The sequence below is a fragment of the Parasteatoda tepidariorum genome, chromosome 9 (assembly GCF_982258835.1).
Source record: "Parasteatoda tepidariorum strain Cologne lab strain chromosome 9, Ptep-v5.0, whole genome shotgun sequence".
Taxonomy (NCBI): domain Eukaryota; kingdom Metazoa; phylum Arthropoda; class Arachnida; order Araneae; family Theridiidae; genus Parasteatoda; species Parasteatoda tepidariorum.
This window is the reverse complement of record NC_141763.1, coordinates 78,135,709-78,154,205: the sequence shown is the minus strand read 5'-3', so window position 1 is coordinate 78,154,205 and position 18,497 is coordinate 78,135,709. Positions and strand designations below refer to the sequence as shown.

At 29.4% G+C, this 18,497-nt stretch overlaps 1 protein-coding gene across 1 annotated transcript in view; it reads left to right on the top strand.

Annotated features, from left to right (window-relative positions):
- Positions 1-4,870: 4,870 nt before the first annotated feature.
- Positions 4,871-18,497, top strand: part of LOC107438015 (growth arrest-specific protein 1) — a 49,000-nt gene continuing 35,373 nt past the window's right edge. Inside the window, exon 1 of the mRNA XM_016050177.4 lies at positions 4,871-5,903. Within this exon, the coding sequence (XP_015905663.1) occupies positions 4,979-5,902 (924 nt within the window). The 5' untranslated portion in view covers positions 4,871-4,978 and the 3' untranslated portion in view covers position 5,903. The remainder of the gene's footprint in view (positions 5,904-18,497) is intronic.

The following is an 18,497-nucleotide window of genomic DNA, read 5'->3' as shown; positions in this document are numbered from 1 at the left end:
TTCTTATACTAGCTAATTATTATTCAACCAAAAATGTAAAGTTTTGAATCTTATTAAGTACTGAACGTCATATCGTTTATAAAGTTATAAATTTATTTTTATTATAAATGTAGTTATAAATTTCATACCTAAAGTTTAAAAGTATTTTAGTTTCCTTCTAAAATCTTTAATTTTAATTTCGCATGCTCATAATAATTATCTTTTCTGTTTTTTTTTCTTTCTACTTAAGTCTATTTATTTCTTTTTGTTGAATTCTATTCTGTTTTCTTAGATTCTAAAATTCTCTACTTATTATTGATTTGCTAAAAATCTGAAGTTTTAAATTTTATCAAAAGTTTAAAGTTAAGTCCTTCAAAATTTCATCATAATTTTCCTATACTGAATATTATTTAAAAGTATTTTCTCACAGGCTTTACTTTCTCAGAAAAAATGCAGTAAATGCCGATGCTACTGTATTACTTTTCAACCTCTGTGAGGAGTGCATCAAACAATGTCAGAAAAACTACAAAAACATCGACTTCTTTCAACAAAACGATTTTTTCTGGTCAGCAAAGCATGGAAAATTGTACAAAACCCCATGCATTTGCAGATACAAAAGATTTTTAAATAAATTATATTAGAACTGGACGTGTGAACACGCCTTCTCCGATCTCAATTCAGTTAGTCAAAAGGTTGAGAAGAACATGAAATGTATCTTGCTTTATTTTAAACTTCCTTGCAAGAAAGCATTCCACGCCCCACAGGTGTGTTAAAATCCGTGCAACCCCAAAACGCCCGAGGACTCGAGACCCCCATCTTCAAGATAAACACGTTAATCGTCGAGTAGCCAAAAAGCTCTTGAATAGTTTTCACCATTTAGTTCTTTTGTAGGAAATCTTCTGATGGTAACTGATCGAGGACGCCATGAATGACAAATCTCTAGGTACTGTCAGCAGGGGGTGTGAAAGGGTTCGACTGTTAAAGAAAAGAAAACTGGAACTTGAAAGCCAAATTTTGTATATTCCCTCAGACAGTTTTGGCAGCTTTCACACAGCGCATATATCATAAGGCGAAATTGGCTGACAAAAAACGTTTAAAAATTCCACCAAGTGTAAAAAATAGTATTTGGAAATTGAAGTAAGTTGCTTCAAGTAAACTTTTTGAAAACGATAGCATCTTTATTCTGTTTAGAAGGTTATTCACAACGTGGGACGTTTTCACGAATTCCGTAAAATTGTAAGCCTTTCCGTGTATCAATATTAAAATAAATCGAATTTGTCATTTTTTACAATTTCATTGTGTCTTTGAAGGTCTAAAAATATACTTTGTAAATAAAGAATATTATCCTTTTTTTAGATATAAATATTCCTTATTTACAAAGCGATATCTTTCAAAAAAGTACGACATTTCCTGTAAATTGAAGCACTTTTTAATGAGAATTCTTTTAAACACTGCGAAAAAAGCTTTTTTTTTCTAATCAAACATTTGAGGATATTCAAAAACAATATTTTTTACTCTATAATTTATTTTTATTTAATATTATATTTTTGCTATTTTATTAAATATATAATAAAGCTAACATAATCACCTTACTGGTTAGAATATATAGGCCTAAACAGGCTTTAATTCTTTTTGGTGTATGTTCCCCCATTGATTTAGTCTTCCAGTATGAAAAAGTTAAAAATAAATAACTGAAATAGGAATTTTTTTTCTTTTGTTTTCCTCTTATATACACTATACCCTACAATAATGGAAAATACCCTTTCAGTTTTTGACATTTTTAAAATTTCTCAAGAAATACTTAAAGGATAATTTTGTTACTTCAGAAATGTTTAGTTCATGCGATTTTTCATACTTAGCAATAAAATTTAAAGCTTTCAGAGGTTAGAGAGACCTACAATAAATTACGAAAGAAAATAAGTATTTTTGAACACCCTATTCTAGAAAATCAAGCAATAAGCTTGTAACTTGTATCGATTACTTAAGTTGTTATTTTCAATAGCCGCATAAAGTTTCGTAAATCTAGAGTCCATATTCATAGAAATATGGACATTTTTATAGAAAGTAAATTTTTTCGCTTTGCTTTTTTTCATTATAACTTTATAGATATGCAATGGAATTAAACAACATTTTTAGGGCAATTTAAGATTAATTACAAAATTGTAGATCTTTTAAATTTAAAAAAACAAAGAAATCGTTAAAAACTGCGCAAGTTCTGAGTATTTAAGCTAGTTCATTAAAAATGCGCATGCATTAACAAAAATTAAAAAAAAAAATTTTTTTTCTTCATAACTTTGCAGTGAATTATATTTGGCAACTAATAAAAAAATTGATTTGAATATCATAAAAAAGTTTCAAGCAATTTTCTAAGTAGTATTTGTATTTTTCAAAAGAAAGCTCAAGGAACGATCATGGGTTTTTCAGAAATTTTATTTTGTATCATACAACAAAATTTAATAACAAATTATAATAATTTACATTAATCACCTGGAAACTAGACTTTAATGGTATACAGAGAAAGAAAACATGCAGGAGAAAACATACTTTTTTGGGGGTTGATCCCCCACAAAGTCGGTCTCATTTTTAGTAAATCTTATTTAATAGTACAGGACGGTATTTGTAGATAACCCCTTATCGTTTTGAGCTTTTTTTTTTCTTCATTTTTTGAGGTACAAAAACTACTTCGAAAATTGCTTGAAACTTTTCAAATTTTCAAGATTAATAAAGTTTTTACCATTAATAAAGTTTCAACCATTAGTTGCCAAATACGATTCCCTACAAAATTATATAAAAACATTTTTAAATTTCTTCTGCGCATGCACAGTATAAAAGAACTAGCTTATAATAAGCTCATATCTTGCTCAGTTTTTAACGAATTTCTTTAAAATTTTAAATCAACAATTTTGTAATTAATCGTAAATTTCTCCAAAAATTTTGTTTAATTCCATTGAATATTTATGAAGTTATATTAAAAAAAAAGCAAGGCAAAAAAATATAATTTTTTATAAAAATTTCCATAAAAATTTACTCTAGATTCATGAAACTTTTTTAAAAATAACAATTAAAGTAATAGATACAAGTTTCAAGCTTCTTGCTTGATTTTCTGGCATAGGGTGGTCGAAAATACTTTTTTATTTTGTAATTTATTGTAGGTTTTCCAAACCTCTGAAGCTTTAAATCTTATTGAAAAATCTCATGAGCTAAACACCTCTAAAAATACAAAATAATCCCTTCAGAATTTCTTGAGAAATTCAAAACAATGTAAAAAAAGTGTCTTTTCCATTTTAGGGTAGTTTGCATATATATATAACACGACAACAACAAACAAGAGTGATAACATAATTTCTATTTGGTGATAAGTCGTATAAAAAGATAACTTACATTGGATGCTAATGTGAAACATTTAGACCAACAGAAGTTTAAATCGAAAAACGAAAACTGCTTTCAATCACGTAAAATTAAAATTTATTTCATGTTAAGAACCATATTTGGGCAATCTGTAAAAAAAAAATTATAATTATTTGCCTTTAAAATGTATTAAGCAAAATCGTGTTCAAGAAATTTCATTTGTAAAAAAAAATGTGTTCTTTTTGTTGTGTTTCTTTTTTAAAAATCCGATTTATATAACTCAATATTGTACATTTTTTTTAAAGCATAAGCTACTCTTATGGCTGAGTAAGATGGGGTGATTTTGCATTGACGTACAATTTGCATGAAATAGGTTTTTCCTAACTATATATGTATTTTTTTAAAACAGCGTTTTTTCAATCATCAGAGTTAGAAACTTTAAACGAAATTTACGAATTTATCCAGCTTGTTAGCAAAAGTTTTCAAAGTGAGAAAGTGCTACGTTATTGGCCTTATTAGTTTTATGACATTTTAAGGAACTTTTTTTAAGTCTAGCTCGAAATATTTAAATGATTATAAATAACTAATATAATAATGTAATTTTACTTAATATGAAAAACAATTATAAATCCAAGTGAAAAAAAAAGACTAATCTTCGTGTTACTTATGTATAAAGCTAAACACCGTAAAAACAGAAAAAATGATGTTACATAAACATACTTTAGTTAAGATTTTAAAAGAACAGATTGGTTCTTAAGGTTTCGGCTCCTTTTAGAACCGAAAGTATGTCTGTTTTTCGTGCTCTTTTTATGCTGTTTAGCTTTATACACATTAATGGATATTTCATTAAAAAAATAATAATAATAATTCCTTATTAAAAAATGTACTAAATTAAACAAAAATAAATAAATAAAAGACATTTCTGAATAAAATAATGTATGTGTTGTACGTTATCAAATTTGTAACTTAGATGCTTCTTTTTTTCTCCTCTTTTTCAGCACTTTTTATTTTAACGATTGTATATTTTGAATTATTGAATATTCAATACCTTAGAATTACGGTTATCTAGTCACTACTAAATAATTAAAATTAAACTTATGTAAAATGTATTTAAAAGCATTAATTTTTTTAGCTGAATTTTTGAGTGAATCTTATTAACTCTCTCTCTATTTTATTAACATCAAAGTTCGACTTAAAGTTTAGTTATTTTACAAATTTACTAATTTTCCCAAATAATCAATTATCAGATTTGAATAAAAAAAAAACAATAAGTTAAGAAAAAGATATAAAATAAGTTTTGGAAAAACATCAATCACAACAAATTTTTTTTAAAAAAATCATCGTATTCAAAGTCCTCTGAAGAGCAACGACTTATAAATTAGTTCAAGGTTTTCACGACCATATGCTTATAATTAAAGCCTCTTTTTTTATTTTATGCTCCTCATGCTGGAAAAGGAACAAACAGGTAAATTATCTTGGCGCCTGTCTTGGCGTCTGAGAAGAAAAGGGGCGTTTTCGGCAACCCTGGGGAAAATCTTTCTTTTATATCAACAGGGTGAGGGAAGGAAACCTTGAGGAAACAAATGAAAGAAATCTCCGAGCGGACGAAGATGACATCTGGGAGTGCTGGAAAGATGTGGAATTTTTAAGGATGCCCGATCTTCATTTCTGCATGGCCGGTCCACTTTTTTTCTTGATCTGGTGGCTCGCGATCTTCATAACTTCCGTTGTAGCAGCTGGAGCTAATTCCATACCAGAGCACGGCGAAGATTGTGAAATTGCACAAACTAAATGTTCCTACAGAGCGAATTGCTACCATGCTTTGCATAGCTACATGGTGGATTGCGCGGATGTCCTTGCCGGTCGCACAACTCGATGTACTTATGCCTGCAAGCGAGCTCTCATCTCTCTGACGAGTTCTGAAGCTGGACAAACACTCGCCAATTGCTATTGCGGCAGCAATGAGTTCTGTCTTCGTAGCAAAGAAAGAATCGAAGTGTGCCGACCGGAAGTTAGCCACGCGACAGCTGATAATACTGTTGTATCCTGTTCTGTAGCTAAATGGATTTGCGCTGCTGATCCGCTGTGCTCTACAGCTCTTGACTACTACCACAGACTCTGCAGATCTATGTTCCACGGACGCAAATGCACTCCTCGCTGCAACAACAGCCTCGCTATATTAGACAGGCAGGAGAAAGCCGGGAAATTGAGAGATTGCTATTGCGATGGTAGTGAAGAATTTCCCTGTGTCAGTATCAAGCAGAACACTCAATTGCTGTGTTACGGACAAGAATGGGTCAATAACGAACTACATAATCCTGTTACAACGGAAGAGACATTGCCTAGTTGCAGCAACAGGTTATCTTCCTCTATTCTTGGTTACTGTTTTCTGGTGTTTATGGTGTTCATGCTGAACCATAGGACTAGTGGTGAAGAGCTAAACACAAGTTCTTCCCTAGAAAATAGCGTGCCCCTCTCTCAAGCAACGTCCTGCTCAATAACAAAGTTAAAACGAACTTTTGATTGTGACAAACAGTGGCCATGGTGGTGGACATCAGAGCAACGTGTTACTTGAGGTAGGAAAATTATCTCTTTTTCTTGTGAATTATTTAATGTTAAATTTTTCTAAATTCTGATGTAGTATTTGTTTAAAAAAATAAGGCTAATACTACACTTTAAAAATTTCCGGAACAATTTCCGGTAAAAAATACTGGCACGTTAGGTGCATCATATGTAAAAGGCATTTTACCGTAAAATCCATGATTGAAGTGATTTCATAGTAAATAATGCTGTATAAAAATTACAGTTTATCAGATTCTCCGACCCATAAAATTTTACAATATAAATTGATTTTACGGTAAAAAGTACCGGCACCGAAAGTGTCTGTATTTTTTCCGGAATTTTTCACTAAGTAGAAATAGTGATAAATTAAATTGTAATTATCATTACTTTTCGCATGCAGTACTTTTAGTGCTGCATAACATAAACGGTTATTAGATATATATATGTGTTTTATTTATTATAACCTAAACAATATTATTTGTTTATATATTACCCATCATAACTTCTTTTCTGTTGATTTATTGTTTTAAATCCTATAATTCTAATTTCTTTTTAAATTCTTAAATCAAAACTTTGAGGGTAAACTTCTTTCCTTTGAAATGCCTTTGAAAAAATAATTTATGTTCACTTTTTCAATTTAAAAAGCTTAACCAATTTTTCGATTATTATTGTTTATTTTATTTAGTATATTTGCATTTGTAGCAAAAAATTTTATCTCAATAGTTACCCATTAATTAAACACGCCTTTTTTATTAAGATTTGATTTTAATTTTCGCTAACAGATTATATCGATAATATTTCCAATATGATAATAATTTAGCATCCAGAGAAAAAGCATAATAAGAGTTGTGTGGTAATGTGGTAATTTATTAAAAGATATTACTCTATAAGCTCCTATACTTAAATCGATTTAAATGTATATGATGCACTATTATGATCCATTGAGAATCAATTAATTTTGACATGTTAACTAAAAAATTCTTGGTGAAATATGTTTTTTTTTGTTTTTTTTTTAATTTCTCGTTTAAGAAATGATAACTTGATATTACTTTCAAGTCATGATGACAGATTATAAAAATTGGCTGGATTCTTCTAAATTTTCTAAGAAAGATTCCTTTATTACCAATTCAAGGAACTAATTTTCTTGAAAAGATATCCTGTTTTCATTTTACTTCTGAGAAAAAGAACGAAATAAGACATCTTTCCCAACAACGTGTTCTCTGTATCCAAATACACGTTGGTGAAATTCGACACCACACTTCGAAATAAGTGACAGACCCCTTCCCAGAAGTGCCATGATTACGCGGGGGCTAAAAAAGGGACTCTCGAATTGAAAAGAAGCTGAAGATGGGGGAGAATGGAAACTTGTGGGGTGTCTTTTCCAAGCATTGAAATGATACTACGGTTTTCATGGTCCAAAAGAACTTCTTTTCACTAATCTTTTGTGTGGTATTCTGCATTAGCTCCTTATTCATTTTTTTGCCCATAGACTTTCGTGAGTAACTTAGCCATAATCTTTATTTTATGTCACCATGAATACATTGGTTTTGGTTTAATCTCTCTCGGCCTCTTTGAAGATTAAAAAAGCGGCTATTAGATGGCCTATTTAAAATATAAATGGACTCGAAATGTTCTGCAAAAAGATGGGCATGAGTTCTAGCCTCAAAGAAATAAAGTTATTTTTGTTTCTTTGAGAATATTTTTCTTTTTTACGAGCTAGGTTTATTGAAAAGGACGTTTATCGTTCTATTGATTTAACAAGCATAGTTATATAAAGAATACCAACGATCATGAAATGCAAATGTTTAAATTAATTGAAGTTACTTATAAATAGTCACATTTGCAATGGTTAAAATCGATAAATATTTTCTTTCAGTTATGACCTAAACAAAGATTATGTTAGCCTAACTTATTCTTCATATAATGTTTCATTTTATAAATATTGTAGATAGCGAATACACTTTTTGGTAACAAATTATACATCAGCAAGAGATTATAAATAGTGCATCATTTGAATTAGCCCCCCTTTTAAGCCTTTTCTTTATTCAACTGAATTTCCGAACGTAGGAGAGAAGAATTACGTTGAAAAATTTTATTACCTTTAATATTACAATTATCCACTAAAAAGTTCCGTCAACCTCAACATTGTTCCTAAATTTATTTTTATTCCATTATCTATAAAACGCTTACATATAAAATTTAGCAAAATTGAAGGTAATACGAAGATGGGAGAGAGGAGAATCGTTTAAATAGATAAGGATGTATTTTATTTAACTTAACTAAATATCTAAATGCAAACTATATTAGTAAAATTCTGACTTCAATAAATGTTTACCGTCATGTAACTTGAAATCTTGAATACTTTTATTCTTTCATAATTTACTTTTATAGCAATGTTACACAAGCTTAAAAACACTTTTTAAAGTTTAACAACATTTTTAAAATATGGTTAATGATAAAATAGGTAAAAATATTTCTAATTATTATACATATTAAATAAAGTCTCATGAGCAAATATTGTAGTTACACTTAGCGCTGTATAAAATAGAATTTTATGAGGTTTTAATGATATTTCTTAGTTTCTTTTCATATTATTTTAATTGAATAGCTTTTGTATTTTGTTTGATGAATAGCTAAACTATAATTAGGGAGAAAGTACACGATGAGGACTTTTTACATCATTATAAACCATTTGAGTAATGTAAAAAAAAAAAAAAAAAATATAACACCAGTATTTCGAGTTTTTAATAACATGGGGCCCCGTTTGCCTTATCAGAAATCAAGCTTTTATTTAAAGCTAGAAAAAAAAAAAAAAGAAAAAAAAAGAAACGCTTAAATATTTAAAAGTCGATGCTTGAAATACTGTCACTATAATATTCACGTGTAATCTTAAACCATTTTAAGTAATAAGCTAATTTTCTTTCTTTAAAAAATAATAAATAGTCATAAATAATTTTTATTAAACTGACTTTACGTATTTCTTGTTTTTAATTGCAAGCTATTTTAATTACATGATTACTTGCAAACTCTTACGCCATTAGCAACTTCTTGTTTATCTCTATAGTGCTATTGCTTGTTTATCTCTATATTTCCCCCGTCATTTGAAAGAAGATTAATGACGAAATTTATATTTGCGTCAAAAGCACTTATAAAATTGTGCAGCATCAGCATGCAAGTGTTTGAAGATAGAGAGGCACCAGATTCTAGTCTGAAGTCAAAAACTTTTATAACGGGAGAGAAAACGGAAAAAACACAGACCACTTATCTAATTTTTGGAGCCAAATTGATATCCTTTCAGCATCTTCATTTGCGTTATCTCCCAATGCTGTTTTTGCCCCCATTTTGCCCCGATGAACATGCACTTAGGGGTACAACAAGGAAACTAAGTCATTATTTCTTTCTAAATTTTGGAAGCCCTCTTCAATTATACTACGTTAAAAGATTTGTGCTTTTTCAAACAATATTAGCACACCATTCCATCTATTCCTACTGATACTGAACAACATAAATACTGTTACCTCGTAGTAGTTATTAAAATACGGGAAAACGCTGAGTTTATTTTTTAAGAGAATAATTCCGTTCAGCTTCTCCGCTACTTGCAATCTATTATTAAAATTCCAATTTTAAACTTTACTTAGTCAATTGGACGTATCATTACGCCTTTTGTGCAATGAATTATTTTATAGCAATACGTTGTAAGCTGGGCATAGTTATTTTCATTCATATAGAGTAGAAATAATTATTTGAGATAGCGATAAAAATGATACTATTTAAGAAACACGTAAACTCTTTATATGAATTACAAAACTTACTATATGTTGTAAAGTTTACGGAATTCTTAACGATTATAAATAAAAATAAAAAAAATTTAAAAAAAAGATAGAATAAGAATCACGTGATCTCTATACAAGAGTGAAAACAGCTTTACAAACAGTATAGCTGTACAATGATACTCATGATAGGGAAGATAATGGGATTTTTATTTACGTTGCTCATTAGTTTCCTTTTGTCTTAATATTTTAAGTAATTATTAACATTGTTCATTAATTTCCTTTTATTCTAATATTTTAAATTATTATTTACGTTGTTCATGAGTTTCCTTTTGTCCTAATATTTCAAGTAATTATTTACGTTGTTCATTAATTCCCTTTCATCCCGATATTTTAAGTTATTTATAACTTTGTTCATTAGTTTCCTTTTGTCCTAATATTTTAAGTTATTAACGTTGTTCATTAGTTTCTTTTTTTCCCTAATATTTTAAGTTATTTGCGTTGTTCATTAGATCCCTTTTGTCCTAATATTTAAAATTTTTCAAGTATCCTATTTGGTGATAATTTCTAATTAATTTCATACATTTATTAAATCAAACAATTATAATAAACTTTTACAATGAGTTTTTAAGTACCTAAAATTAATTCGATCAAGTGATCGAATCGCTTATATAGAAGCTCAATATCGCTCATATGATAGCTTAGCTCTTATGATATGCTAAGTAGCTTCAAATTACATGTTTTAAATTTGCCTTATACCAGGAAGTGATAACTTTTTTTAAAATTACAAGTAAACAGACGTAAGTTTTCAAATTCAATATCTGTTTTTTGAATTGTGGTTGATATAAGTAACAAACGTGATGATGTTTTCTGATCTCAAAAAATTGCAAGTGCAAGTTTCCTTTTTTAAATTTAAGCACAAATTTGACTAAAAAAATTTGTATAAGTTCTTTTCCATTTTGTCATAAAGAATTTATTTTTGCAATAAACAAACGCATCATTTCAATATTCAACATCTGTTTTCTTGAATTGTTATTGATAAGTAACAGACGTGAGGAGGTTATCTGGTCTCAAGAATTTAAACTTTGATTCGTCGTAAATCATGTATTAAATTATAGTGGAGGTAATTAAAAACCAAAATGCAAAAGCAAAACTTTCTGTTGATGATAATCTTGCCTATGGGTAAACAACACTTCAGTGACTGATAAGTTCTGTCATCCCGGCCTCTTTCACTCTTTATGGTATCTATTCTGTAAGCTCGATAACCTCCCTCTTCTTTTTATTTTATTTGCAAAATATTTACTATTGTACATTATTTACATTTCTATTTTCAATGCAATCAAGCAATTAATTTTAACTCAACAATAATACTTTAGAATTAATTGTAACTCAAACGATTAATTTCTAAAACTTTAGAATTTTCATACTTCGAAACCCGAATTAATTATATTTGTAATTAATAACGTAATCATTTAAGTAATACAAAGGAAAGACTTTCTTAAAAGATTTGTGAATTAAAAGCTTATACTTCTTAAGAGGAAGCCATAGTACAGGCGAAACTTTTCTTCGCAAATTCGCTTTCACCTCCATTACTAACTTAAAATTTAAAATAAAGAAAAAGTGAGTTCAAGCGAACCCTAGAGTTCGATTACTGAAATTTTTTTTCTTCATATCATCAAAATGCAAACAAATAGTGGAATATAACTATTCCATTGCGTAATTCTAAGTTATCCTCTTATAATTTATTTTCATTTTGATATTTAGAAGAATTTTTTTTCAGTATTTGATACTTCATGCCTTACTCTAGGCTTGTCTGAACTCACTTTCTCTTTATTTTAAATTAGTTAATGGAAGTGAAAGAGAATTTGCGACGAGATGTTTCTCCCGTGGTATGGCGCGCTCTTAAATAAAATTTAATACTTTTATTCCTATAATACTTTTATTTTCTGTATAATAGAATGTTTACATATGCAAGACGTATCATAATAAATTACTTTAAAAATATTTCCACAATCCTTATCAAAACTGAAGTTTTAAAAAAAGTTTCACACATTAAGTTTCGCAAATTGATATTGAACGAGGAGAAAATATTAACGATATTGAACTATAATATCACTATTAAGCAAGGTGGGGCTGAAAAGATCAAAGTCTGTTTGATTGCCAAAAGAAACAAAAAAGAATTAGAAATCGATTATTAGAAACTCTTCCAACCTTCCTCGGGTAATCAAACTGGATTTATGTTTTACATGCAGCTTTCTTCATTAGTGATTCAACAGATATCGATAACGTTTCGGATAACATTATTAATATATATACTTTATTGTCTTTACTTTCGATTAGGATTTTAGAAAATCGTTATTTAGGTCATTAAAGAACACTCTGTTTATTTATTTACAATTAATTATTTTAAATAATGATTAAAAATTAGCGAGCAACCACAAATGCCTTTATTCAATTGTACTTTTTAGAATAAATTTTTTATTCGCTCATTTGTGACATCGATTCACATCGTAGCCATGTTCATAGCGTTATATTCAATTAAAAATTAATTATAGAAAAAAAATGGATGGTGCGTTTTGATCCGTAAAAGAAAAGGGGGCGAGTTAGTAAGAAATCCACGTCAGATGAAGTGAGCGACGGTATCCTTTGAAAGAAATCATTAAATGCCGGAAAGGGGTGGGGATTTCAAAGGTAAGAAAGAAATTATTTTTATGTTGCTTCTTTTTTTATTACAAATGTACGACTTTTGTCTCAATTTGTAGTCGTGAAGTCATACGGTTGACTGGTGAAGTGTGATTCGGATAGTTTCTGATGCTTTTTTGAATCATTTTATCGTCACGGTGCGATATATATATATATATATATATTACGTATTTAAGATGGTAAAAAAAAAGAACTTTTTCCATAATTTTTTGTGTTAGATTAGTTCGATTTTTTTTTTTTTTTTTGAGAAAGGTGGAGTGTTTTATTGCATGACAGTATATCCCAAATTTTAAAATTGTTTATAAATTGGTTTCATTTCTTCCATATGCTCTTTTTTTTACAAGCTAACATGCAAATAATTATATTTAATGATGCTCCTTGTGAAACGAAATAAAAATGGTCGGTTTATTAAAAAAATATTTTTACAAATGTGCTGATTGAATTATTTAGAACTTCACATCAGAGTATTGCCGATCAGAGCTGAATAAGTAATAACTTTATCTGTAAATTAACATTGAATTATTTGGAACTACTCATCAGAGTATTGCCGATCAGAGCCTGGATAAGTAATAACTTTATCTGTAAATTAACATTGAATTATTTGGAACTACTCATCAGAGTATTGCCGATCAGAGCCTGGATAAGTAATAACTTTATCTGTAAATTAACATTGAATTATTTAGAACTTCACATCAGAGTATTGCCGATCAGAGCTGAATAAGTAATAACTTTATCTGTAAATTAGCATTGAATTATTTGGAACTACTCATCAGAGTATTGCCGATCAGAGCCTGGATAAGTAATAACTTTATCTGTAAATTAGCATTGAATTATTTGGAACTACTCATCAGAGTATTGCCGATCAGAGCCTGGATAAGTAATAACTTTATCTGTAAATTAACATTGAATTATTTGGAACTACTCATCAGAGTATTGCCGATCAGAGCCTGGATAAGTAATAACTTTATCTGTAAATTAACATTGAATTATTTGGAACTACTCATCAGAGTATTGCCGATTCGAGCTGGATAAGTAATAACTTTATCTGTAAATTAACATTGAATTATTTGTATTGCCGATGAGAGCTGAATAATTTAATAACTTTATCTATAGATTAACATACTATCTGGACTTCTAATAGTGTTGAAATCTACGTCGGCCATGTGTTCAATACATAATGCTTATCTGTGTTGATAAAGTTTGAATTATAAGATTCATAATCGCCATCTGGTTTAATGGTTAAGCTTATCCTAGTTCTACGTATTATGACTTGTTGACATATCATTAGTAAAAACGACTTCAATAACAACGACGCAAATTCGTTGATTAATATAATCAGATGGAACTCACAGTTTTAAAGCTGTACTTATTTTTTTAATGCTTTTTTTTCGGATGTGGAGATATTTATAAATAGTTTTAAATAGACTTTTAAAGTTGTTTGTAAAGAAAATATGGCCAAATTATCTTTTTAACTTGAAATTTACCTTTATCTATTTTTAAAAAATCCAGCTTTTCAGCATTGAAACAGTATAAAATTTTTGACTGGCCCAAGTCTTAGAGCAACTCTTCTTTTGTTCGATAAAAACTATAAAAAACTTCATTTTTTTTTTTTTTTTAACAAATCCTTTTAAGGTTTTTTAACTAATAAAAACCTCAATTAAAAAATCTTTTTTTCCCCTATTTTTATATTTTTTTAGAAATAAATTTATTTTTTGGGGGTATATATTTTGGAAGAAATCATACAAGTTTCATTTGAGACAGCAAAAGTGTCTTTTTTTTGTGACGCAACTTGGTTGATTCAAAAATATTTTTTACAGTTTACTTCAAAATTACTGTATTTTCTTTCTTTCTTTTTTGAAAATTTTGTTTATTTATTTTTAATGGTTATTTAGTTTAAAGGCTAGAAAACTTGCTTTAAAATATTTATCGATATCGATTCAATCTTAAACTGGAATTAACATATAATCTAAATTTAATGAAAGATGTTTTTGAAAAGAAATCATGAGATAAATGGGCGTTTTAGCGCTTGTAATTTTATATTTAGAATAGCTGGAACTTATATCTCTAAGCCCCTTATCCCCGTGAATGATTGATTTTTGTCTGTTATGGTTTTGGCCCATGCATTCATATCTGACCATTCCAATCTATCTTCCATACTGTCCACCCACTCAACATGCGCAAATTAGATACACGCGTTGCTTATTTTCGATAATGAATTTGCTGAAAGGAGATTTTTAACTCTGCCAAAGCGGATGTAATAAAGGAGTTGCTGTTCTGAGTGCAGAAATTGTCGCTAAAGAGGGCATGATCGTTTGAAGGTGTCATATGTCGCCAAATTCTTAAGCGACTTCGAACATTTCGTCTCCTCTGCTGAGGAGGAAAGATGCATCGCTTTCTGAACTGAGAGTGCTAAAGAAAGAAACTTTTTGATGGGGTAAATAAATCAGCGTAGAATGAACGTCGTTCCTGGCGCCAAGGGAGCGTATTCGAGATTCTTAAATTCTAGCAAGCGTTCAAATACATATTCTGTTCATGCGTTCGTTAAGATCAGTGTTTCCAAAAGTGTGGGTACGCGTACCCCCAGGGGTACGGGAACAGTTTAGCGGGGGTTCGCGTTCTTATGCGAAATATCTTGCAAGAAACGAAAATTTCAATTTTTTTATTATTTAAAAACAAAGCTAGACATGAAAATTTACAATTACTTATTTTGCTATTGGCTATTTTTTGCAGAGTTAACAGTTAATAATTAGTGGTGTCAACAGCCAGCTGTGATTTTTAACTTTAGTGCAATTTTTTTATAGTAAAAAATACATTGATTTTTTTTATTAGTGGTACACAGCGTTACGAAAAATTTAGAAAGGGTACACAAAAGTTATAAGTTTGGGAAACACTGGTTAGATAATAGTGTTAAGTTAAACGTAAGAAAAACACAATGTATTATTTGCTAATAATGCTTTGAAAGGAAAAATTAAAGTAAGAGCTTATCTTCGTGGTTTCTAAAGAAAATTAGACGAAGATATGATATTATCGTAATTTAATGATGAAATTTAAGATGCACTTACTCTCCTGACCGAACCCCCAGCTTTTCCAAATTTCAAATATGCTCTTATTTCTATTTATTTAATTTTCACAACTAAACTGATGATGGATGTTAACTCTATGAAGCAGTATCTTTCGTTACATGTAAAATACAAGGTTGTTGTCCAATCACAATTTGAGATATAAAGCGTGCGTATTTTAGAATCCCTTTTAATTTTTTCTGACAAAATTATGCCAATACAATTGTGTAATCATCAGTATTTGATAGGTAGTTTAAATAGTATACAGTTGCATGCTTCTATATTTTTGATAAGTGCCTTTATTTTTATGTAATTTGGGTAAAAAGAATTTTTCTGCGTCATCTAAGCGTCTTCCATCGGTTTTTATCTGTTAAAACTATGAATAAAATTAGCCTTTTAAAAATCTAAAAGAGAAACGTTTAGTTTTAAATTACTTATTCAAAATCACAAATAGTATCATTTTATTACTTTAAAGTTTTGAGGAAAGGTTCGTAGTTATAATAACTATTTAGCATAATTTCTCCTAATCTATTAAAGCGACCTTATTATATTCTACCATTTTTTTTCCTGAAAGGTGTTGTGCAGTCTAATAATACTATATCATCAAAATTTTGTGAAGCACCCAAAAATATTAAGAAAACACAACTTTAAAACTTAACGTCGAACTAACCGAGGGTATACAATTTTCGCTTAATTTTACTATATTTTTAATGTTTTTAAATTGATGATGGAATTATCCTATTATTTTAGAGTGGGTTTATTTGATAGGAAAATACATAATTCAATGAGGAATAAGGATAATTGGAAAATAATTTATTTATTTATTTGATTGTTCTTGTTTTAATATGATGTTCTGGCTCTTTCTTAATAATTAATGGGAGATAAAAGTCATATTTTTAAACGTCTAAGAATAATATTGAAAAGGAAATATAAGTAAAATCATCTTTGTAGGTTCATTTCATACAATATTTTGTAATTTATTACATTTAATAGAAAATAAAATGTGCATACCGAAATATATAATTTGACAATAGATATTTTTATCTGTCTTCACTTTTAAGTAAAGTTGGCTGTAAAGATTCTAAACGATTAGCTTTAGCTGGTTAACACTCAGTTGTGGGGTTAATTCATAGAATTTTTATTATGAGACACAATTAGAAATGTAATGTATGTGATGAAATATATATTTCTTTAATTTATTTTTTTCAAAAAAATATTTTTCTGGCAGGATGGATTAGTAAATCGCAAAACCATATTATTGATTCCAGTTACTCTTAAATAATGGTAGTAATAAATACTACTTGTATTGTAGTAATGGGTACTGTGAATTTTTATGGTATTGCATCCGAAAAGGATAAGTACCACACAGAATGAGCATTACATATACCATTTATGAAAGTATGTTATGTATGTTATATATTTCACATAAATCAATTAAAAATACCAATAATGGTTCGAGAATGTTCGAGAACAATTTAAGCTAATAAATAGAGCAGATTTCTCTAATTTTCACTGGCTCCCTCTTAAGTGCCTCGTATACAGAAGCTGTGGATGAGAATCCAAAACCTTAATTTTTCCTCCCACCGTTTTTTCATCTTCTTATTTTTTTAACAATCTGTTTTGTAACCATTTTCCCTCCCCTTCATCTATTCCTTCCAATTTTCCCCATCGCGTCTGTTTTTTTTTTACAAGAATCATGCCTACATTTGCTGCTCACCCCAAGATTTGATGTCTTGACAAAAAAGATTATATCTCATTAGCTGGCTGCCAGTCATCTAAGCTTAATCAACTATAACGAGTGCTAATTTATTGCATGCACTGTGATGAATTGCTTGCTAAGACAAAAGTAGTTACCTACATGACTTTTAGACCTTGGGTCTATGAAAAGCGTCGTAAAATGCTTGTTTAAGGAAAAAAAATTAGGAAAACTCAAACAGAAGAAGAAAAAAAATTGAAGGAAAAAAACAGCAAACAAAATTGAAAATCAAAACGGTATCGTAGTTAGTAGAGTACGTTTTATAACTGTACCTATTATCAGATCACAGCAACATTTTGTTTGGGGCGATGTTTTGTTGCAAAACAGCAGTGGTGTTTCATGAGGCAGCCTCATTTCAAGAGATGCAATTTTTTCACACTTCACACCAAGCGTTTCTTACAAGCAACACAGCTTATATTTTACTTCATTTTATAACCATCGTTGAACAGCCGACCCAATTTTTTGGGTTTACGACTTCTAATGTTCAACTCCGTAGCCTAGTAATATTGAACTCCATCAAGAAGACATGGGAACTCTTGGATTAAGAATTGGGAGAAATTTGCCTTCGTGGAGGACTTTTTAATGGAACTAACACGCATTTGCGTTACGTGGAGAGGAAAAACCACGAAAACCTCCCACTGTAAGCCTGGCGGCAAGGGGACTCTAACTCATGATCCGTCTACCACTGAGGATATTTTACGTCAGCACTGTGGTCGGTGAAGGCGGATGCGGAATTCGAATCGACCAGCTATCACTGGGATTCGAACCCGGTTCACCTCATTGGAAGGCAAACGCTTTATCCCGTGCCATCACGGATCACGCAGCTTAGATTCTCCTTAATTCCCTCTTAGTTTTAAAATCAGCTTTAGTTTGTAATTAATAGGGCTATGTTGCTTTTCTGTTAACTGTCTTTTCCCGCATGGTTTTCGCTGGCATTTAATGATAAATAGTGCTTTTGGAAATCAATGTTTTAATGTAAATAAGACAGAAATTTTTTTTTCGTAATTGTTACTTCAATATTGTTATTTAGTAATTAATTTATTTTTGAAAAAACAAGGAAAAACTTGTTCCACGCCATTTCTGTATGAAGTATTTCTATATGTAGAAAAGAAAAATAATGAGGTATATATTCAATTAACGCTATCTCCCCATACATTTCCATTAAAAAAATTTCTGTGTGAAACTATTATATAAAATCAAAGATAGTATGATTTTAAAAAGATTTAGGAGTAATTATTACTTTTTTGGCATAAAATGACGTAGATAAAGTTTCGTTGCACATAGATTAATAATCAATCAAAATTTGCTACTTATTGTTTG